This window comes from Scyliorhinus canicula, chromosome 1 (assembly GCF_902713615.1).
Source record: "Scyliorhinus canicula chromosome 1, sScyCan1.1, whole genome shotgun sequence".
NCBI classification, from domain to species: domain Eukaryota; kingdom Metazoa; phylum Chordata; class Chondrichthyes; order Carcharhiniformes; family Scyliorhinidae; genus Scyliorhinus; species Scyliorhinus canicula.
In genome coordinates, this window is record NC_052146.1 from 206,415,627 (window position 1) to 206,438,983 (window position 23,357).

Consider the following 23,357-nt stretch of genomic DNA (forward strand, 5'->3'; position numbering starts at 1 on the left):
CAGCAAGAGCAGGGGTTGGCTGTCTGTCTGCCCGAGCCCCCTTCCTGATGTCTAGTCATTAAATCAGGCACCAGGTGCCTTTGATTGATGGATCACCCCACACCCCACCAGAGGTGAAAAGCTGGCTATACAGATATACCTGTCATGCATGGCATGTTGTGACAGGCTGTCTACTGGGTTAATCCCAGCAGTGGCATGCTGAGGCCCTTTAGTGGGCATCGCAGTGGCACTGCTTCCTCACAGTGCCAGCGACCCGGGTTCGATTCCGACCTTGGGTCACTGTCTGTGTGGTGTTTGCACATTCTCCCCGTGTCTGTGTGGGTTTCCTCCGGGTGCTCCGATTTCCTCCCACAGTCCAAAGATGTGCAGGTTAGGTGGATTGGCTACGCTAAAATTGGGCGTTCGTGAACAAAGGTGTGCAGGTTAGGTGGGGTTACGGGCGGGGGAATGGGCCTAGTTAGGGTGCTCTTTCAGAGATTTGGTGCAAACTTGATGGGCTGAATGAACTCCTTCTGCACTGTATGAATTCTGTGGATTCATTTGCCCACTTAAGGGCCAGAATTGGTGCTGGGGCAATTTAGTTGACCATGGGCCTTCCTGTCCAGAATGTAATTCGGGTGGAGGCAGGAAGATGGCAGGGTTTTGGTGTATCACCATCCTGCCCAGGAAAATGTCCTTCCTACCTTCAGGCTCACCAGCAGCGAGAGCAGAAGATCCCATACCATCGGTGAGAAAGTCAGGCCATCCAGCAAGCCCACACATTCTGTGGGGCCGGGGGAGGTTTTGTATTAGTGTGCACCAATCTAAAATTGTACCAAACATTGCTTCTGATGACTAATTCTTGTTCCAGGAACACAGTGTCACTCAGAAATCACACTGTATGCAAGTGGACAAAATGGTGGTGCAACACGACAAGGAAAAGCTAACTCAAGAGAAGATTTTAGAAAAGGCAATCAAGAAAAAGGGGTAGGTCCCTGCTTGGTTCTCAGTAACTGCACCATACGACCCGAAACCAGGAGGAGGTACTCTATTATGTTGAGGGAGTCTGATAAAAGTGATGAACTGTAAGAACACAGCACACACAGTCTACAAGTTTTAAGCTGTAGACTGAGATGTAGGTTAGGCTCATCATTCAGATGGTAGAGCAACTGACAGGGAAGTGAGGCACCTGCCATAGCCTAGCAAGTATGCTTTTACACAATTATCTATTCAATCCCTTATTATGCTCTCCAATCTTTAGCCACTAGTGTCAAACAATCCTGCACACCATCTGTTACTGTCCAGATGCAGGGGATCAGTGAAATCTTAGAAAAACACAAATATTGTGTTACTGTCATAGAACATAGAAAATTACAGCACAGTACAGGCCCTTCGGCCCTCGATGTTGCGCCGTCCTGTGAAAGTCCCTCTAAAGCCCATCTACACTATTCCCTTATCGTCCATATGCCTATCCAATGACAATTTGAATGCGTTTAGTGTTGGCGAGTCCACTACTGTTGCAGGCAGGGCATTCCACGCCCTTACTACTCTCTGAGTAAAGAATCTACCTCTGACATCTGTCCTATATCTATCTCCCCTCAATTTAAAGCTATGTCCCCTCGTGCTGGACATCACCATCTGAGGAAAAAGGCTCTCAATGTCCACCCTATCTAACCCTCTGATCATCTTGTATGCCTCTTAACCTTCTTCTCTCATGTCGATAGCAAGCTAGATTAGCGCCAGACACAAGCAATGGAAGGTTAATGCTGATGGGGTTAGAACAAAAACGGATTGGGATTGCATGGAGTATAACTGCCAGTTGGGCCAAATGACCTGTTTTTTTTTCCAGACCTGAACTACTCGCCTCAATGTGCACGAGCCCGTCATCAGTTTCACCGCATTCTGTGGCTGAGATGGAAGTGGTCTCCATGTCTTTGGCCTTACTTTAGCAGAATGAGACCCATCACATTGGCGGCAGTAGAAACAGGCTTAAATAAGGAGGTTGAAAACTTGAGAGAAGGTCTATTTGGGAATTTAAAATAGGATTGTGGGGTGGGTACAAGGAGTTGACATCGCAACCATTATTCGAGTGGTCTCCTGAACTAGAATCCTTAACATTTAAGTTGACAATTGGAATGTACAAGTTGCATAATGTACCTCGACGTGAGGTCCGTGCATGGACTTGTGGTGATACCATTTGTGCTGATTTCTATCGGCAAATGTAGAATGCAAAAAATATATATACTTGGAAAGACAATCAGGTTAACATTGATTTTCCAAGTGCAGCCTTTCAGTGGCCTTTTCAGTGGTTCCTTCTTTCATCAAAATTACTACACTTCATACGTTGTCCTCGTCTGTAGGCCAAGGCCCCAGTCTACCGTTGTGTGTGAGGTGAGGAAGGATAATCATATTTTTGGCCAGAACAACACTCCCCTGCTCTTATTTGAAATAGTGCCAGGGGATCTAACTTCCACGTCCATCTGAGAGAGCAAACTGGGCCCCAGTTTGATGTCTCATCCAAAAGACAGCACCACCAGCACTGCAGCACTCTAAATACTGCACTGGAGTCCTCGATCTTAGATTTTTCTGCTCACATCTCTGGGCCGATACTGTCAACGCACAATCTTCTAAATCACAGCCGGGAGTGTTAGCCAGTACAGGCCATGGCAGACGCCCTGCAGCTGCTTATCAGGCCAGATTGGCCCAACCTTTGCCAGACATTTTCTCAGCGTAGATTGCTTGTGTTAATCACCAGTTTTGTCACTGGAGTATCAACTGAGATTTTTCTGTGGAAGGTCTGGAGTGGGATTTGAACCCACTGCCTTCTGAGTCAGAGGTGAGAGTGCCTTGCCTTGGATCATTTTTCTACCTTAACAGTGTCTTACAAAGGTGAGCTATTCTTGCTGAATGCCAGTCTGATCTCCAATGGTCAGTACTATCCGTCAGGTAGGATCCCTGGTTTTACTTAGCAGATAGACATTGTGAAACAAGCCCAAGAAGAGTGTTTCAAACTCTGCAATTACTCTTGGCGCGTACGCAGGCATTCTAAAACCTAATGGAGCAAAGTACTCTTTCCACACATTGATGTGCAATGCAGTCAAAATGTACACTAGCTTCACAAACTGTTTATCACAGGCATAATCTTCAAGAAATAAATATTAAATGAACACTTTTAAAGCTTCACTAATGTACACACATGGGGTTAAACTCTTCTACCCTCATTCATTAGCATTTCAGTAGACACACACATAATAGTGGACTATTGAAAATAAATTATGTCACATTGCTTTCAATTTATATCATTTTCAAAAGGCTCGGCTGAACCAGGATGTGTGTTTGATATATATTCAGGTGCATACGGGGGTTGGAGATGGGGGTGGAAGAAATGGGGTTCTCAATATGTTCTCAGTAAAATTTCAATGGCCTACTCATTATAAATGTTGTATTATTGTTTTTGGAACAAAAAGGTGTAGACGATTTCTGGTAGTGATTAAATTGGAATTAATAAATATTTTATAAATTAACCAGTATCTACATTCACTCCATGGCAGCTCTCTTCCCTCCGACTCGTAATATTGTGGGTTCAAGACTGATTTCCGAGCCTGGAGTCTGTAATCTGGGGCTGCAACCTTTAGTACAGCCCTGAGGAAGTGCAGATGATCAGCGGTTTTGTTTTTTGGGTGAGGTGTTAAGCTGAGTGGTGTAAAAGATCCCATGCCGCTATTTGAAGAAAAGAGAATGGTAGAAATTGATACGTAATTTTGCCCATTTTCCCCAAATGAACCCCGGAGCAAAGCATACCAATTTTTCAATATGGATGGCATGTGGCCAACTTCACATCTAAATGTGGGACCCCCACACATTGTTGGTGGGACCGCAAGATCCCACCAGTGGGAATAGTGGGAAAATTCCGCCCATCGTGTGCTGAGCATCCCTGAGCCTAACCTCTGTTGAAAAGCCCCTTTACAACTTAAGTCACTGATTTTTTAAAAAATTTATTTTATTACAAACATGCATCAAAACAGGTGACAGCAAAGAAACATCCCGGGAAACATACGTCCCAACAATCAACTATACAGTCTGTACAGATTTTTCCCGTTTTTCAATCTCCCCCCTCCCCCCACCACCCTATGACAAATAGCTCCTCAAACACGGTCACAAACACACACACACACACACACACACACACACACACACACACACCCCCCCCCCCCCCCCCACACACCTTTTCTCAAAGCCCTTTAACTGAGCCCCATTAACTCACACATTATCTTCTCTAACCGCAGGAAGTCGAACAGGTCACACAACCAAGCCGCTACCCCCCCTCCCCCGGTGGCAATGTAAGTCACTGATAAGTGACTTCATTTACCATGTAACACTTTGGCATGTCCTGAATAAAATGCCTCCAAATTCTAAGCACGTTTGCAGTATTTGTTGGAATCCAGAAGCGGGGTTTTATGCAGGATTGTTTTTTGGATGATTATATCATCAATAATAAAAATAACTTGATAGAGATGGACGCATTAATTCTATCGATTAAATATGCAATGAAAACCAAGATTAATGGGGATTAATTTTCCCAATCACTTGGCAACCCCAGAAAATAGGTAGTATTCTTAAATCCATTTGTGACATCTCAGCTGTAATGGGAGTATGAGTTTCGCTTTTGAACTACGCCAGTTGAGTTTCTGGATTCTGTTCTTTGAATAGTTTGATGCTTTTAAATGTTAAATGTTTACAAATGTAGATTTGAGAGCACAAGTCCCATTTTTGTCAGTGTCCATTTGATCAGACTGATTGCTGACTCAGATCTCCCTATTTGGCTCACACACTCAGACATGTCAAGTTCCTCCCATTTCAGTGGTTATGTATAGTTAGGTTTGGAAATAAGGTTTACTATGTCTATGAGGATGTAAGGATATCCGTGAGGATAAGTGTCTCCCATCTTTGAAGTTCATCCATATTTTTTGGATAGTCTGCGATGAAGGGTCAGATTTCGTCCAGGCTTTTGGGAGGGTGGGGTTGCAATCTGACCTACGCACTTTCATGGCTCACAAAACGAACAACCAACCAATGTATGGCTTTACGAGGGATTTCATCTTTTCACATGGGTGTGGGGTTTGTAGTGCATTTTGCAAGGCACAATGCAGTACATGAAGACTATGGGTGCAAAGGTGGGTTGATCCGAAGGTCCACTTAGGTACTCTAATGCAGCATCCCAGTTCCCAACATCATTTGGAGGCTTGCTAATTGTCAACCTCCTCACCCTCTCCATGCTAGTTCGTAATCCCCGGTGTTACCCATGCCCCCATACAGTCATTAATACTAGACCAAATAATCCAAGGAAAAAATGTAATCCATTAATTGTCCATTAGGTTTGTAAACAAACAAGAAATTACATCAAACACCTAATCTTATTATAGGCTCATGTAGTTTTAATAGTTCTTGGTGCAATAAGTCCACCTTTTGAACTGAAGCTTTTTGAAACCCAGCCAAGCATTCATGATGGAGCAATGACAAAAGTGTTCAGCTCCACTGACCAAATAGATCATTTTAATTCAAAGCAGACTGTTTGTGAAGCAGTGGAGAGAGATAAGGTTCAGACCATTTTTTCCTACCTTTAGAAGCAAAAATGTTTTAAACTGGCTGATCTGCTAATCCAGTTAAGTCCGAGCACAAAACATGACAGTAGAAGATTTTATTTTCTATTTTGAATGCATTGTGGTGCCTTTTCCATTGGGAAAAATACCACAACGCATGTGAACAGTTACACATTGCTGGCCAACGTAAGAGTCAACTTACCTTGCCGAACAGATCCCTGTGATGAAGCACTGCATTAAAAATATGTCTACAATACAGCACCTAATAATGACATTGAAGGTGTGAAAACATTTTAAATTTACCTTTCAAAATGTTCATTTCTTTACAAAATCTGAAACCCGTCATGCTTTCCAGAGCTTTTTAATAGGCTTCCAAACCCCTTACCACCAAATGAAAATGGTGCGCTTGGGGGGGGAAATCTGATTTCCAGCCCCCATTTAAAATGGGGATTCCTGACCTCCAAAAAGACCAGAGGAAAGCGGCACAGGGTCTGGGATGCGCAAGAAAATCAAATTTTCCATTAAAAAAAAATATCACAATGTGGCCAATTGTGCAATCACCACGCCCAGATGAAGGTTCAGCCCGATGTCTTCAATCTTGATGAGGCAGTAGTTGATTCTATAGCATATGACTGATGATGTGGCAGTGCCCATATTAAACAAGCACACAGGCCTTAAATTGGCTGGTTACACAATGCCCGTGTCAGTTTTTAGGATGTAAACAGTGTTTTGATGACTGCTCTCACTCAATATCTTGTCTAATGATAATAATAATAACTTGTTGTCACGAGTAGGCCTCAATGAAGTTACTGTGAAAAGCCCCTAGTCGCCACATTCCGGCGCCTGTTTGGGGAGGCTGGAACAGGAATTGAACCCGCGCTGCTGGTCTTGTTCAGCAATACAAGCCAGCTGTCTTAGCCCACTGTGCTAAACCAGCCCCTCTATTGGTCTCAACATACTCCCAGGTGATCTAAAATGCTAGATTCGCAATAATATTCAAATATACTGTAGGGTCATTAATAATGTGTTGAACTGTCACGAGTGCACTGCCCTGAGGGTGCAGAATCATCCCAGAACTCTTAAATATCTTATCCCAACTTTTTGCCACCAAGGAAATGATCCAGGGATTCACGCTGCAAAATTGTTAAGGCCAAGAAGCTCCCTTTATGTGAGCACAAGAAATGATTACATCTCTTAACAGGCTTTACGTTCACTCACCTAAGATGAGCCTACACATTGATTACTAGTAACCAGGCGCAATATGATAGAAAATTATTAACATTCACTCAATCTTCTTTATTTTTCAGAGAAAATAATTGTACTGATTTGAAGAAAGAAACAGAAGTCAAAATAGAGGCACTTTCTTCAGACCACAAGACAAAGGTATTGCAATGATGCAATTTAAACTACTCTATACAAAATGTCTGGACTATATGATGTATTAGAATGACCAGCAATATGGATTAGGGCTGAACTTGCATTAGATAAGAATGCCAATGTTAAGACAGAAAATCATTTGGTGTTTTGCTGAAAAAAAACACACACTGTGGAAGCTTTTCATCTTGCACACGCCAGGACAGATGCAAAAACGCCAAATTTCAAAGCAAACAGTAGTTTTTCCTGAAAACGATAAGGGTGCTGTTTGGTTGACAAGTCGACTTTGGTTGAGGTACTCCCATGGAGAATGCACCAGAGAAATTTCTCAAGCAGTGTAGCTTGTTGCCCCCTTGGAAAGTTGGCATTCTTGCATCCATCCTAATGGGTGCAAGATGAGAAGCTTTGACAGTATGTCTCTTTTCTCATCAATACTCTGTGCTACCGTATCAAAATTTGTGCTTAGGAAGGACATGACTCTGGAAATTATTGGTGTGTAATCTATATGTTGAAAGTTTCCCGTACAATTTTCATTAATGCCCAAATAAGCAAAGTTAATATGCTCCAAACACTGCCTTCTCTGCAAGTTGATTATTTGATTTACATGCAGAGGTTTTGTGCAATATTTAAAATAAACTGAATCACTTGGAAAGAAAATTAGTGGCAGTCTAAAATTTTATTTACCATAAAGTTAGTTCAGATGATCTCAAAATCGGTAAGCATACCAGTAAATGCCAGTTTTGGAATGTACGGGAGAAAATACATTATAAACATTCTCTCAAACTCATGTATTCACAAGGCAGAGGAGGTGCAATTATAATTCTTTTGGCCATTGATAACTGAGAATGTCTTTCTCATTTTGTCATTGTTTCTCACCTGAAGGTGAAATCCCCAATATTTTTTACAGAACTTTGTAGCCTCAGGCACTTGTATGACATACTTTTGTCCGTTAATCTGAATGTTGCTTGTCTACTTTAGAAAACAGCTGTGTTAAATTACCAGACAAAGGAATTTCATACTAAGATGTTAATGCCATATGTTACAATAGGGGTGAGAGAAGTGTGCAGTTTATCTCACCCCAGTACTCCACAGGTCGAACCACCAAAATGACCAATCATTTACCTTCATTATCGTTAGACTCAGAGTAAAAGATAATGGGCGGGATTCTCCGACCCCTCCCGCCGGGTGGGAGAATCGCCGGGGGTCGGCGTGAATCCTGCTCCCGCCTTGGAGAATGGCGGGGTCCGGCGCGACTCAAAGAGCGCTGGGGCCTTCCGAATTCTCCGGCCCGCGATGGGCCGAAGTCCCGCCCATCTGTAGCCGGTCCCGCCGGCGTAAATTAGAGTAGGTCGCTTACCGGCGGGACCTGGCGGCACGGGCGGGCTCCTGGGTTCCTCAGGGGTCGCAGGGGGATCTGGCACCCTATTCCTCCGCATCGGCCGCTATGGTCCTCCGCAATGGCCGATGCGGGGGCCCGTCGGCGCCGGTTGGCGTGGCGCCAAGCCCCTATCCCGTCATCCGGCAGGGTGCCAACCACTCCAGGGCGCGCCTAGCCCCTGAAGCGCATCTTTGGGGCGACCCGACACCGGAGTGGTTCACGCCACTCCGTCCCACCGGGACCCCCTGCCCCGCCGGGTACAGGAGAATCTCACCCAATGTAACCAGGTTTTTTTCAATAAACTCAATGATTGATTTATTCTAAAACAAAACCTTTTTTAAACCAGTTGCAAAAACTGGTTAACATACAATTGTAATCTGGAAGTATAACGATCTATCCCATGTAAAATTTCCAGGTGCACACACAAAAATAAACAAACAAAGGACAAAAAGATAGGGCTCTCTGCAGAGATGGGCAGTTGAAGAGTATACTCGGGGGGGGATAAAAAGAGAAAGTTTGCAGGGTTGCAATGATGTCGATTTGAAGCATCCGCCTGTGAAGATAAATCGCTGGTCTCAGTAGAGGCCTGCCGATTCTCACCAACAGGGCTTTTGGTGTACAGGAAAATAAAGCTTGATCAGTCCTTCTCGTCTCAGCTTCTCTAGATTCCAAAGACAGACATTTCCACTGAGAAGTGGTTTCCTAACTAGATACTGACAATCACATCGTTTCAGGCAAGGCAAAAAGAGTGAGCTGGGCAGCTTTTCACTTCCTCCCTTCAATCCCAACTGAATTGAAAAAACAAGCTCAACACTTAAAGCTAATTTCTGCCATATGATTTCCAGTAAATCACTAGCTTTTGCCTTTCAACCAGTTTTACTTCATCGATGAAAATAATTGCAGTGCAAACAAGCAAACAGTTCTACCCAATCAAGTGCCATGCTGGTCAACTGATTCCTTGAAAAAGGCATGCTTCCTCCCAGTCCAAAGGTAAACTTATGGGGATGGATTCTCCGCTGTCGCGATTCTCTGTTGCGCTGGCAGCGCACCCATTCCCGGAGATTTCCTGACGGCGTGGGGCTGCCCACAGGGGGAAACCCCGTTGGTGGGACGGAGAATCCCGCTGTCTGCGGGGGCACGCCGCATCAGAAAACTGGTGCAGCGAGGCGGCAAATCCCGTCCATGACCTTTTTATTGGAAAAAATCCAAGTCTCCGAATAATGTAACGACCCTCCAAATTTTAAAAGAAAAATACAGCTCGTGAGGATATAGTTTTCTGAACACGTGACACAGCTTTTTGCAGACGCTAAAGTCCACTTGACACCTCTACAGGGAACAATTCAGATTGGTAATCTAGCACGGAGTGTGTTTCATAGACATCGGAGCACTGATGTTCAGAACTGCTGTAGGGGAATATATTTTAAACGCATAGACTGATCTTCGACACTACATTTCAAAGAGTGGAAATTTTTACACTGATAATCCTGCTGATAGTTTTCTGAAACTCCTGAGGCTTGAATAAATTCCAGCTATTCTCATCATTAGATGGCTCTGATTCAAAAGAGGATTGGGAAATCGTAAACCGTAAAGTCTATTTTCATCGTGGGGTGATATGGAATGATTTTCAAATCACATGCTATTGCTATTTGTACCTTGCTCATTCTGTCACACAAATTTTAGGAATATTCATGCTGTTTATCCACAACTTGTGGGACAATCTAAAACTAGGGAGTCACTATTTAAATCTAAGAGGTCACTCATTTAAGAGGTCCAAAGACGTGGAGATTAGGTGGATTGGCCATGCTAAATTGCCCCTTAGCATCCAAAGATTAGTTACGTGAGGCTACGGGGATATGGCGGTGGAGTGGGCCTGTTTGGGGTATTCTTTCGGAGGGTCAGTGCAGACTTGATGGGCCAAATGGCCTCTTTCTGCACTGTATGGACTGTATGCAGAAATTTTTTCTCTGCGGGTCGTGAGTCTCCGAACACTCCTTTTCAAAAGGCAGTTGAAGCAGTCTTTGAATATTGTAAGGCAGAACTAGACACATTCTTGATTAACAACGGGCTGAAAGGTTATCAGGGATAGGCAGGAATATGACAAGTGATCGAAAGAAGGAGACATTGGGTTTGGTCAAAGTGAAAGGTTTTAAGGAGGCTCTTAAAGGGAGAGGTGGAGATACTGAGAAATTTGAGGAGATTTTAGAGCTTAGGTCCCAGATTGCAGAAGGGACAGTTGCTAGTGTTGAGATGAAATAAATTTGGGATGCATATGAAAGTTGTTTATTGTCACAAGTAGGCTTCAAATGAAGTTACTGTGAAAAGCCCCTAGTCGCCACATTCCGCCGCCTGTTCGGGGAAGCTGGTACTGGAATTGAACCTTGCTGCTGGCCTGCCTTGGTCTGCTTTCAAGGCCAGCGATTTAGCCCTGTGCTAAACCAGCATATGTGGAGGAATGCAGAGTTCTCAGTGGGTGGTGAGGCTGGAGGAGGTGACGGTCTCTGAGGCAATCCAGCTACTTTTTAAAAATCTAAGTACCCCATGAATTGATTGCCACCCCTGCTCTTATTGATTCGATGTTTTGTATTTCAAACTGTAGATGTACCTCATAAACTTCCCATTAATTCAGTTAAAACCACATTCCTGCGGATGCTGAAATCTGAAACCAAAACAGAAAATACTGGACAATCTCCGCAGGTCTGACAGCATCTGTGGAGAGAGAATGGAGCTGACGTTTCAAATTGGATGACACTTCAACAAAAGCTTTTGACAAGGCGTCATCCAGCCTTAAAACGTTAGCACCCATTACATTCGATTAGTATTTTCCATTTTTAACTGTGGGATAGTATGTAGAGTACAGGTTTGAATCTTACACGGGAGTGAGAGCATCTTACAGGAGCCACATGTTGTCTTGAAATGGGAAGACTCACTAGCTGGTGTCCGATTTGTCACATTTCTGATTTCCAATCTGTTCAACATAGTAGTAGCCTTGACATTCTGTGGGAATTTTCCCATTTTTCAGGAGACGAGAAGCAGAATAGAAACAGTGTAAATGGCGTTCCAAGAGGTTATCCAGAACATTGCGATGCTGCAGTAACATTCTGTATTAACACCATACTTTGCATTGTACTCTGTGACATTCTTCCATCGACAGGTAAAAGAGATTGTTGCTCAGCAGACAAAAGTATGGTCGGAAATGATAAATGTACATTGCTGGCACGACCTAAAATTCCAATTGAGCCAGTATTCGCATTCCGATGGAATGTAATCTGTGAAATTCTTCCTTCCGACAGGTAAAAGAGATTGTTACTCAGCAGACCAAGGAATGGTCGGAAATGATAAATGTACATTGTGCCGAAGAACAGGAGCTAAGGGATCTTCACCTGAGCCAGCAGTGTGATTTGTTGAAGAAACTGCTCATCAGTATGCATGAGCAGCAAAGTCAGCATCTTAAATTTATCCACGACAGGTACGTACCAAGGTTACACAGCTTTGTTCCAGTATTGGAGTGAGTGGGGTGGAAAAGTGCCCGTGGGCACCTGTCAACACCATCTCCCTCTTGGTTGCCGCTGGTTCTCAGAATTTTTGCCTGGAGCAACAGTGGCAGCTGCTGCAGAGGTGTCTCGCCAAATGAACTTCAGTGAGTCTGTAAGAGGCACAGAATTCCTATGGTGTAGAAGGAGTACATTCAACCCATCAAGTCTGCACCACCGTCTGGAAGAGCACCCTCCTTCGGCTCACTCCCCTGCCCTACCCCCATAACCCCACATAACCTGCACACCTTTGGACACTGAGGGGCAATTTAGCGTGGCCAATCCACCTAAACTACACATTTTTGGACTGAGGGAGAAAACCAGCCTCCCCGGACAGGGGCCGGAATGTGGCGACTAGGGGCTTTTCACAGTAACTTCATTGAAGCCTACTCGTGACAATAAGCGATTTTCATTTCATTTCATTTCATTTTCACCTGAAGGAAATCCATGCAGACATGAAGAGAACGTGCAGTCACGGTAGCACAAGTGGATAAGGACTGCACGGTAGCACAAGTGGATAGGGCAGCACGGTAGCACAAGTGGATAGCATTGTGGCTTCACAGCGCCAGGGTCCCAGGTTCGATTCCCCGCTGTGTCACTGTCTGTGCGGAGTCTGCACATTCTCCCCGTGTCTGCGTGGGTTTCCTCCGGGTGCTCCGGTTTCCTCCCACAGTCCAAAGACATGCAGGTTAGGTGGATTGGCCATGATAAATTGCCAATAGTGACCAAAAAGGTTACGCGGGGTTATTGGGTTACGGGGATAGGGTAGAAGTGAGTGCTTAAGTGGATCGGTGCAGACTCGATGGGTCGAATGGCCTCCTTCTGCACTGTATGTTCTATGTTCTAAACCCAAGGTCGGAATCGAACCCTGGTCTGCGAGACAGCAGAGCTAACCACTGTGCCACCATACCGCCCTGTAATAATGAGCAACGGCAACCATTGTGTTGTTGGTCACTGTTATGACAACACTGGATGCTTAGAATTGCCCGTGTACAATGGATGTTGATACACTTGGTAGGAGTGACTTTTAAAATCTTTAACCAACAACACACTGCACCCCCCTCCCCCACCCTTCCCTTAACCAATGGTGGAGGTGGCAGTGGGGAAGGGGTAGGATGCCATTTTTGCAGAGAATACAGTCATTTTCATGATCCTGAAATCAAATCCATATGTACTTTTCAGGCATTGGGGTACTTTTTGAAGTGTAGTCATTGTTATAATCTAGGCAGTTTGGCTGGTTGGTGTAAGCGAGTAGACCACCGGGAATCTGCCTCCACCTCTCTAACCAACAAACCCCAAACAAAGCTCCTGAGGTTGACCTCAGGAAATTTCATGGGATCAGCATCAGACTGAATTGATGGATAGACATTCTTACCTGTCCAGTGATGTTCCTGGCACTTAGTCAAATCTAACACCGATGACGCATGTAGAATTTAGCAGATATCTCCACATCAATTAATAAAGTAAATCCTGCTATTGCAAACTATCTAACAATTGCAACGTAATATTGTTGATTACATACACAACACAGTGCCGAAAGAGACCATTCAGCCCATCATGTCCATGCTGGGGAAAAAAAAGAAAAAAGAAACTAGCTGCTCATTTCAATCTTGTAATATCCCACACGGAACCTACGGGGTGGGAATGCTTATCTTACCCATGCTCCTTGTGGAGTACGAGCTCGCCTGGTTGGGGATGTGTATAAGGTCAGCCGGTATGTCACCGACCAGAGAGGAGCCCAGTTGGGGTTGACCAGGTAGTGTATATACCATTTGTGTGAATAAAAGTGTGTTCTTACTTTACTCGATGTGGGCTTCCAGAGTTCTTGACCTCCTCGGCTGAGCCACCTCGCTGATTTTCTGGACCCAGGTTTGGATTTGTTTGATGTGCCATGCCTCTGTTTGGGTGGTCACGCAGTCTTTCAACCAGCTCATGGCCCTTGTGGAGCAACGCTTTAACCAGCCCTGTTGATAACCGTTCAATGGTATCGGTTTAATGCGACAAAGAGGTCCACTGGTGAGTCCATCGTCAAGTTCTTACCTCGGTTACGGAAATTAGCCGAGTTTTGTGAGTATGGAACTGTTCTGTCTGATATGCTCTGTAATCTCCTGGTCTGCGGTATCAATAATATGGCGACTCAGAAAAAGCTCTTGGGCGAAGTGTCCCTAACTTTTCAGCAGGCGCTGCAGATCTCCCTGTCCCAAGAAAGCGCAGAACGTGGCGTACAAGAGATGGAGGTGAACATTTTAGATGTCACTGAATGCCTCTGCGATTCTGGCCTCTGGGCGAAGAGCTGGCCCTTGAGATGTGTGATGACCCCAGACTTGGCAGAAAGAGATTCTGGCCCCTATGCGACATGTGAATGCCGGTCTAGGCATACCCGCAGGCAGCAGGCGGGTGTGTGCTCCTGGTGCCCTGGTGGAAGTAGGCATCAGCCCCGGGGCCGGGCCTTGCATCTGGATGACCCAGAAGAGGCAGAGGATGAGACTAAGATGGCAGCGCCTCGTGTGACCCCTTTTCGTGTTCCGATATAAGTGAATGGTCATATGCTCCAAATGGAGCTGGTTACAGGAGAGGCCGTTTCTGTGGTGGTGGAGAATGCATTTGATCTTGTCAAACAGGGAGTGCATACTTTATCTTTGACTGAAACAGCGGCTCGTTTGGCCACTTTTACAGGGATATGACTAAGTATTGTGGGGTCCACCTGCACTCTGGTGGTTTATGGGCTCCAATCGCTGCGCCTGCCCCTCATTGTTGTGCAAGGAAATGGCCCGAGCCGGTTGGGCCGCGATTGGCTGCACACGCTGCAGTTGGATTGGCAACGCATCCTTCAAGTGGGGTCTGATGATTTGTGACCGGAACTGAGGAAATTCCTGGAGGTTTTCCAGCCTGATTTGGGTACGATGAAAGGAGCCGTGGCCAAAATTCAGGTGAACCCAGAAGCTCAGCCCTGATATTTTCGTGCCCACCCAGTTCCCTAAGCTACAGTGGAGAAGATTAACACAGTACTTCAGTGTTTAGAAAGTTTGGCCATTATTTGGCCTGAGCGTTTCGCTGATTGGGCAGCAGTGGTCCTCGTAATGAAGCCGGAAATAGAACATAGAACAGTACAGCACAGGACAGGCCCTTCAGCCCACGATGTTGTGCGGAACATTTATCCTCATCTAAGATCAACCTAACCTACACCCCTTCAATTTACTGCTGTCCATGTGCCTGCCGAAGAGCCGCTTAAATGTCCCTAATGATTCTGACCCCACCAACTCCGCTGGCAGCGCATTCCAGCACCCACCACTCTCTGTGTAAAGATCCTACCTCTGACATCTCCCCTATACCTTCCAATCACCTTAAAATTATATCCCTTTGTGACAACCATTTCCGCCCTAGGGAAAAGTCTCTGGCTATGCACTCTATCCATGCCTCTCTTGATATTAAGAAGGAGGATGTGCTGGAAATTTTGAAAAGCATCAGGATAGTTAGGTCCCCTGGACCAGACAGGAAATACTCAAGGTTACTACAGGAAGCGAGGGAAGAGATTGCTGCGCCATTGGTGATGACCTTTGCGTCCTCACTCTCCACTGGAGTAATATCAGATGGTTGGAGGGAGGTGAATGTTGTTCCCTTGTTCAAGAAAGGGAAAAGCGAAATCCCAGGGAATTACAGAAAAGTCAGTTTTATGTCTGTAGTGAGCAAAATACTGGAAAGGATTCTGAAGATGGGATTTATGATTATTTAGAAAAATATAGTTTGATTAAAGATAGTCAGCATGGCTTTATGAGGAGCAGGTCATGCCTCACTGGCCTCATTGAATTCTTTGAGGATGTGATGAGACACATTGTACACCTCACCTAGTACACCTCTATCAAGTCACCTCTCTTCCTCCTTCACTCCAGTGAGGAAAGCCCTAGCTCCCTCAACCTTTCTTCATAAGGCATGACCTCCAGTCCAGGCAGCATCCTGGTAAATTTCCTCTGCACCCTCTCCAAAGCATCCACATTCTTCCTATTATGAACGACTAGAACTGGACACAATATTCCAAGTGTGGTCTAACCAGGGTTTTATAAAGCTGCAGCAAAACCTCGCGGCTCTTAAACTCAAAATGCTGTTAAGGAAAGCCAACACACCATACGCCTTCTTAACAACCCTATCAACCTGTGTGGCAACTTTGAGGGATCTATGTACATGGACCCCAAGATCCCTCTGTTCCTCCACACTTCCAAGAATCCTGCCTTTAACCCTCCATTCAGCATTCAATTTCGACCTTCCAAATGAATCACTTCATATTTTTCTAGGTTGAACTCCATCTGCCACTTCTCAGCCCAGCTTTGCATTCTGTCAATGTCCTGTTGTAAACTGCAACAGCCTTCAACACTATCTACAACTCCACCAACCTTTGTGTCATTGGCAAACATACTAACCCACCCTTCCACTTCCTCATCCAAGTCATTTATAAAAACTACAAAGAGCAGAGGTCCCAGAACAGATCCCTGCGGGACACCACTGGTCACCAACCTCCAGGCGGAGTACTTTCCATCCACTGCTACTTGCTGTCATCTTTTGGCCAGCCAATTCTGTATCCAGACAGCCAATTTTCCCAGTATCCCATGCCCCCTAACTTTCTGAATGAGCCTACCATGGGGAACCTTATCAAATGCCTTATTGAAATCCATATACACCACATCCACTGCCCGACCTTCATCAATGTGTCTCGTCACATCCTCAAAGAATTCAATGAGGCTTGTGAGGCATGACCTGCTCCTCATAAAGCCATGCTGACTATCTTTAATCAGACTATATTTTTCTAAATAATCATAAATCCCATCTCAGAATCCATTCCAGTATTTTGCTGACCACAGACATAAAACTGACTTTTCTGTAATTCCCAGGGATTTCCCTATTCCCTTTCTTGAACAGGGGAACAACATTCACCTCCCTCCAATCATCTGATATTACTCCAGTGGAGAGTGAGGACGCAAAGATCATCGCCAATGGCGCAGCAATCTCTTCCCTCGCTTCCTGTAGTAACCTTGAGTATTTCCTGTCTGGTCCAGGGGACCTATCTGTCCTGATGCTTTTCAAAATTTCCAGCACAACCTCCTTCTTAATATCAACCTGTTCGAGCCTATTAACCTGGTCCACACTGTTCTCACGAGCAACAAGGTCCCTCTCTCTAGTGAATACTAAAGCAAAATATTCATTTAGGGCCTCCTCCACCTCCTCAGACTCTAGGCACAAGTTCCCTCCACTAGCCCTGATCGGCTCTACTCTCACTCTGCTCATCCTCTTATTTCTCACATAAGTGTAGAATGCCTTTGGGTTTTCCCTAAACCTTCCCGCCAGGGCTTTTTCATGCCCCCTTCTGGCTCTCCTCAGTCCATTTTTGAGTTCCTTCCTGGCAACAGTCTGCAGCCTGTGACAGTCCACCTCTGTGATGACTATAAATTGACGGTGAACCTGGCTTCGAGATTAGACCATTATCCTTTTGTGTGCACTGCTCGCCAGTGGCTGTACATTTACGAAACTGGACATGAGCAACGCTTATCTACAGCTGGAGCTCAATGAATCCTCACAGAAGGGACATCACAAATCATACACACAAGGGACTCTGAGTACACGCGACTCCCGTTCGGAGTATCATCAGCATGTGTAGTCTTCCAGTGTGTCAGGGAGAACATCCTGCATGGTTTGCCACATGTTGCAGTTTATTTGGACGCTGTGTTAGTCACGGGCCACTGAACAAGAACATTTGCAGAACCTTGAGATGGTGCTGAAGCAGCTTTCAGAATATGGGGTCCACCCGCGCTGTGCGAAATGCGTGTTTCATGGGAAAGAAGTGGTATATTTGGGATATCAGGTGGACCCGAGATGGCATATACCCAGTCACCGAGAAGGTATGGGCAATCAAACTGGCGCCCGCACCGCAGGATGCCATGGAAATTTGCACTTTTCTTGGACTAGTAAATTTCTATTGGTGACTTATTCCAAATTTGGCTGCTGTTCTAGCCCCTCTCCACTTGCTCTTGAAGAAGTGTCAGCCTTGGGCTTGGGGCAAGGTCCAGAAGGCGGCATTTAAAAAGGTCAAAAAGGTGACGGGTTCCTTGCCTGTGTTCGTGACTGAATGCAAATCAACCCTGTACTTGTCAAAGTGAAACATCTGGTACTATACAGTGTGCAACAGCGACAGCTACCAGGGGAGTTGAAGGCATTAGAATAGAACATTACAGCGCAGTACAGGCCCTTCGGCCCTCGATGTTGCGCCGACCTGTGAAACCAGTCCAATGGCCATTTAAATGCCCTTAATGTTGGCGAGTCCACTACTGTTGCAGGCAAGGCATTCCACACCCTTACTACTCTCTGAGTAAAGAACCTACCTCTGACATCTGTCCTATATCTATCTCCCCTCAATTTAAAGCTATGTCCCCTTGTGCTCGCCATCACCATCCATGGAAAAAGGCTCTCGCTGTCCACCCTATCTAATCTTCATCATCTTGTATGCCTCTGTTAAGTCACCTCTTAACCTTCTTCTCTCTAACGAAAACAGCCTCAAGTCCCTCAGCCTTTCCTCATAAGATCTTCCCTCCATACCAGGCAACATCCTGGTAAATCTCCTCTGCACCCTTTCCAATCTTCCACATCCTTCCTATAATGCGGCGACCAGAACTGCACGCAATACTCCAAATGCGGCCGCACCAGAGTTTTGTACAGCTGCAACATGACCTCATGGCTCCGAAACGCAATCCCTCTACCAATAAAAGCTAACACACCGTACGCCTTCTTAACAACCCTATCAACCTGGGTGGAAACTTTCAGGGATCTATGTACATGGACACCAAGATCTCTCTGCTCATCCACACTACCAAGAATCTTACCATTAGCCCAATACTCTGTATTCCTGTTACTCCTTCCAAAATGAATCACCCCACACTTTTCTGCATTAAACTCCATTTGCCACTTCTCAGCCCAGCTCTGCAGCTTATCTATGTCCCTCTGTAACCTGCAACATCCTTCCACACTGTCCACAACCCCACCGACTTTAGTGTCATCCACAAATTTACTCACCCATCCTTCTACGCCCTCCTCCAGGTCATTTATAAAAATAATAAACAGCAGTGGTCCCAAAACAGATCCTTGTGGTACAGCACTAGTAACTGAACTCCAGGCTGAACATTTCCCATCAACCACTACCCTCTGTCTTCTTACAGCCAGCCAATTTCTGATCCAAACTGCTAAATCACCCTGAATCCCATGCCTCTGTATTTTCTGCAATAGCCTACCGTGGGGAAACTTATCAAACGCTTTACTGACATCCATATACACCACCTCAACTGCTTTACCCTCGTCCACCTGTTTGGTCACCTTCTCAAAGAACTCAATAAGGTTTGTGAGGCACCACCTACCCTTCACAAAACCATGTTGACTACCCCTAATCACATTATTCCTTTCTAGATGATTATCAATCCTATCTCTTATAATCCTTTCCAAGACTTTGCCCACAACAGAAGTAAGGCTCACTGGTCTATAGTTACCGGGGATGTCTCTACTCCCCTGCTTGAACAAGGGGACAGCATTTGCTATCCTCCAGTTTTCTGGCACTATTCCTGTAGACAATGATGACATAAAGATCAAAGCCAAAGGCTCTGCAATCCCCTCACTAGCTTTCCAGAGAATCCTAGGATAAATCCCATCCGGCCCAGGGGACTTATCTATTTTCACACGCATTCTCCTGAAAATTGTCGGAGCTGACCATGGAAGACGATGTCCTCCTAGGTTGTTGTCTTGGCGAAGGGACAGACTATCATGTTGAGGGACCTTTTCAACGAATATCCTGCAGTGTCCAAAATTAAGATGCTGACGAGAACCTACATCTGGTGGACACCAATATCGAGACGTTGGCCCAGCAGCGCTCCATCTGTCAAGAGAATCCGAAGCTCCCTGCAGAGGCACCCCCACAACATTGGGAGTGGTCGGGGTGCTCATGGGCCCAAGTGCACGTCGATTTCATGGTCTCCTCTTGGGCTCCATGTTTCCCATACTGTTGGACACACACTCAAAGTAGCTGGAGGTCTTCAAGGTGGCATTGATCACTTCCCGGGCAACCGTTGAGTGATTGCACATTTAATTTTGGACCCACGGGACCCCTGAGGTACTCACGGCCAATAACGGGGCCTCTTTCACGAGTGAAGTGTTTGCCGCTTTTGTGACGAGCAACGGGATTTTCCATGTTCGCACTGCCCCACACCATCTGGCATCGAATGGTTTGGTAGAGAAGGCTGTGCAGACGGTTAACCGAGGGTTCAAGAAATAGACGTCTGGCTCGATTGACGCAAGACTGTCAAGAATTTTATTCTCATACAGAACCACACCCCATAGAGTAACTAGGGTAGCTCCCGCTGAGATGTTAATGGGTCGTAAGCTTCATACATGACCGAGTTTGATTCTACCAGACATCGGCGCAAAGGCGTGCTGTATCCAAGATTTCCTGGGGCATTGCCCAATTTGACATTGTCCTCTTCCGCACTTCACACCTGACGATGCAGTGTTTGTTCATAACGTCAACGATGGTACTCATGGCTATCTGAGATTGTGGTCAGTCAAATGGGATTCTTACCAAGTTCGGGTCTGGGAGCAACTAATGATACAGTGACTGGATTACATTTGCTCATGGAGGTTGCTCCCTCGTGAAGTGCCTGGAAAGAGGCCTGCCCTGGATCCTCCGACTCCACTATGGAACCAGCCTGCTGTGATGCCTCCAGTCTCTCTTGTCTTCTCTGCGTCTTCAGATTCTGAAATTGAGACGCAGACCTCTGAGGTCTTGGACATCGACTCAGTAGTTCAGCCGCCTCCTGATGATCGACTGCCAAGACGTTCCTGCTGCAGACGCCGTACACCAGAGAGGTATACGCTGACTGTGGTGCATCAACTCCATGGTGACTTTGCCAGGGCTGAAGGATGGCGACATCCTCTGCCTGCTCCTCCTTCTCTCCCTCATCATTCGTCGAAGGAGTTTTCAGACTTTGGGAGGGAGGATTGTAATATCCCACATAGGACCTACAGGGAATGTTTGTCTTCCCTGTGCTCCTTGTGGAGTATGGGCTCCCTGCTAGGGGCGGGGTACCTCAATTAATCAATGTGTATACGGTTGGCCAGTAAGGCCCCGACAAAGAGGAACCCGGTAGGGATCTACCAGTTAGTGTATATCTTGTTTGTGTAAATAAAACTTTGTTCTTTCTTGGTGTGGACTCCCTTTGTCCTTATTAAAATTCCCACTTTCCAGCACCTCGTCCGTTGGGGTAGCATGGTAGCACAGTGGTTAGCACTGTGGCTTCACAGCACTAGGGTCCCTGGTTCGATTGCCCGCTGGGTCACTGTCTGTGCAGAGTCTGCACATTCTCCCCGTGTCTGCGTGCGATTCCTCCGGGTGCTCTGGTTTCCTCCCACAGTCCAAAGACGTGCAGGTAAGGTGGATTGGACATGCTAAATTGCTAAATTAGTGTCCAAAAATTTTAGGAGGGGTTATTGGGTTACGGGGATAGGGTGGAAGTAAGGGCTTAAAGTGAGCCGGTGCAGACTCGATGGGCCGAATGGCCTCCTGCACTGTATGTTCTATGTAACCTTGTTCCATTTCAGGTACAGATCCAGGTACCTTTTCAATGAGTTGGGCCTTTCAGGTTCAACCACCAACTTAGGCAGTGAATTCCAGACATTCATCACCATCTGGATGAAAAGTCTCTCCTCATGTTTCTCTCTAATCCTTCCACCAATCACCTTAAATCAATGCCCTAGTAATTGACCCCTCAGCTAGGGCAAACCAATCTTTCCTGTCTACCCTGACTGGGCCCCCTCAGAATTTTGTTCACCTCAATTAGGTCACCCCTTAGCCTTCTTTTTTCTAAGGAACACAGCTCTAGCCTATCCATTCTCTCCTCGTAGCTGCAATATTCAAGCCTTGGCAAAACTTTTGTAAATCTCCTCGACGCTCTCTGCAGAGCAATTATATCTTTCTGTAAGGCCAGAATTGTACACACAACCCCAGCTATGCCCGAACTAACATTTTATCAAGTTCCATCATTACATTCCTGCTTTTGTATTCAACAGCTTTCATTCAAGGGCAGCATTCCATATGCTTTCATGACCACCTTGTCCACCTGTCCTGCCACCTTCATGGATCTGTGGACATTCACTCCAGGGTCTCTCACTTCCTCAATCCCTCTCAATATCTTCTTGTTTATTGAATATTCCCTTGCATTGCTTTTCCTGACCCAAATGCATCACCTCTCATTTTTCCTGAATGAATTCCATTTGCCATTTCTCTGCCCACTAAACCAAGCCACTGATATAGTTCTGGAGTTGACAGCTATCCTCTTCACTATCAATCACTATCAGCTACAGGGCCAATTTTTTGTCATCTGTAAATTTTCCAATCATGCCATCCATTTGTGAAATGTACAAATGGGGGGCCGCCAGAAGTTAAAATTCTGGTAGGCACATGTATTATCGCCTTTAAAAGGTTAAAAAAAACTGCAATTCTTCTATGCTCCTGTGTATATATATTTTTTAAAACAGCTAACCCTGAAATGTATTCCAGAATGGCTAATTTATAGAAGGGTTGTGGTTATGTTAGTGAACCACCTGAGAATATTTCTGCTGTTAGACGATATCTCAATCCCACTGTGAAGTGCTTTATAGCATGCTCCAGACTCTATCCTGTGTTTGTGCTATGTACAACAATGGTGACAATACACACACAAGACAGATTAAGTCCCCTGAAACAACAAATGTTAATCTATCAATGTGGCGTAACATCAAAGTAGTTACTGTTTAGACCTGAGGTGAAACAATCACATCACATAATGTGAAAATCTACCCTGTCTAGTCTCAAGTGCACAGGTAAAAGAGCACACTTCAGACAGAAGTAGATTTGACCCCCAATTTCTGTGGTTTTGATTTAATCTATTTGAGGATGGGGGGGGGGGGGGGGGTGTTGGGTCGGAGATGAGTGATGAGTCTTGCTGCTGTTTCCAAATGAACAGGATTGTTGTGACTCAATGGGGCAGATTCCCATTAGCGCTGTGTGGCCAATAATCCAGTGGAACATGTTGCATGTCCTACTTGCAACCTACCTGACTGCCTTTAATACATCAGGCAGCACTCACTGCTCTGCAAGTTAAACCCATTGTGAATTAAATTAGACTTAATGGGATCATTTTAAAATGACTCATGCCAAGGTTGGTGAAATTGGAAAAAAATCCCAAAATGTGACAAATCACAGAACATGAATTTTTCTCTCTTGAGACACAGTGTCCCTTAACTTCCTCACCCGGGCACCATGGAAGTGCTACCTGGGCACCCTGGCACGACCACCTGGATGTCACCCCAGCAGTGGCAGGGTGCCAGGCTGGTTGTTCCAAGGGGTATCATGCCCGTGCCAGGGATCAGGCCCAGGGGAGCTCTGCCCTGATGAGGTGCAGTGCAGGAGACTCGTTGACCATATTGATGAGT

The 23,357-nt window shown here is 45.5% G+C and overlaps 1 protein-coding gene across 1 annotated transcript in view; it reads left to right on the forward strand.

Annotated features, from left to right (window-relative positions):
- The window catches only part of LOC119971201 (1-phosphatidylinositol 4,5-bisphosphate phosphodiesterase beta-4), a 595,914-nt gene that overhangs the window by 510,529 nt on the left and 62,028 nt on the right, over positions 1 to 23,357 (forward strand). The window contains exons 35-37 of the mRNA XM_038806423.1: positions 851 to 966; positions 6,887 to 6,962; positions 11,622 to 11,797. Of these exons, the coding sequence (XP_038662351.1) occupies positions 851 to 966; positions 6,887 to 6,962; positions 11,622 to 11,797 (368 nt within the window). The remainder of the gene's footprint in view (positions 1 to 850; positions 967 to 6,886; positions 6,963 to 11,621; positions 11,798 to 23,357) is intronic.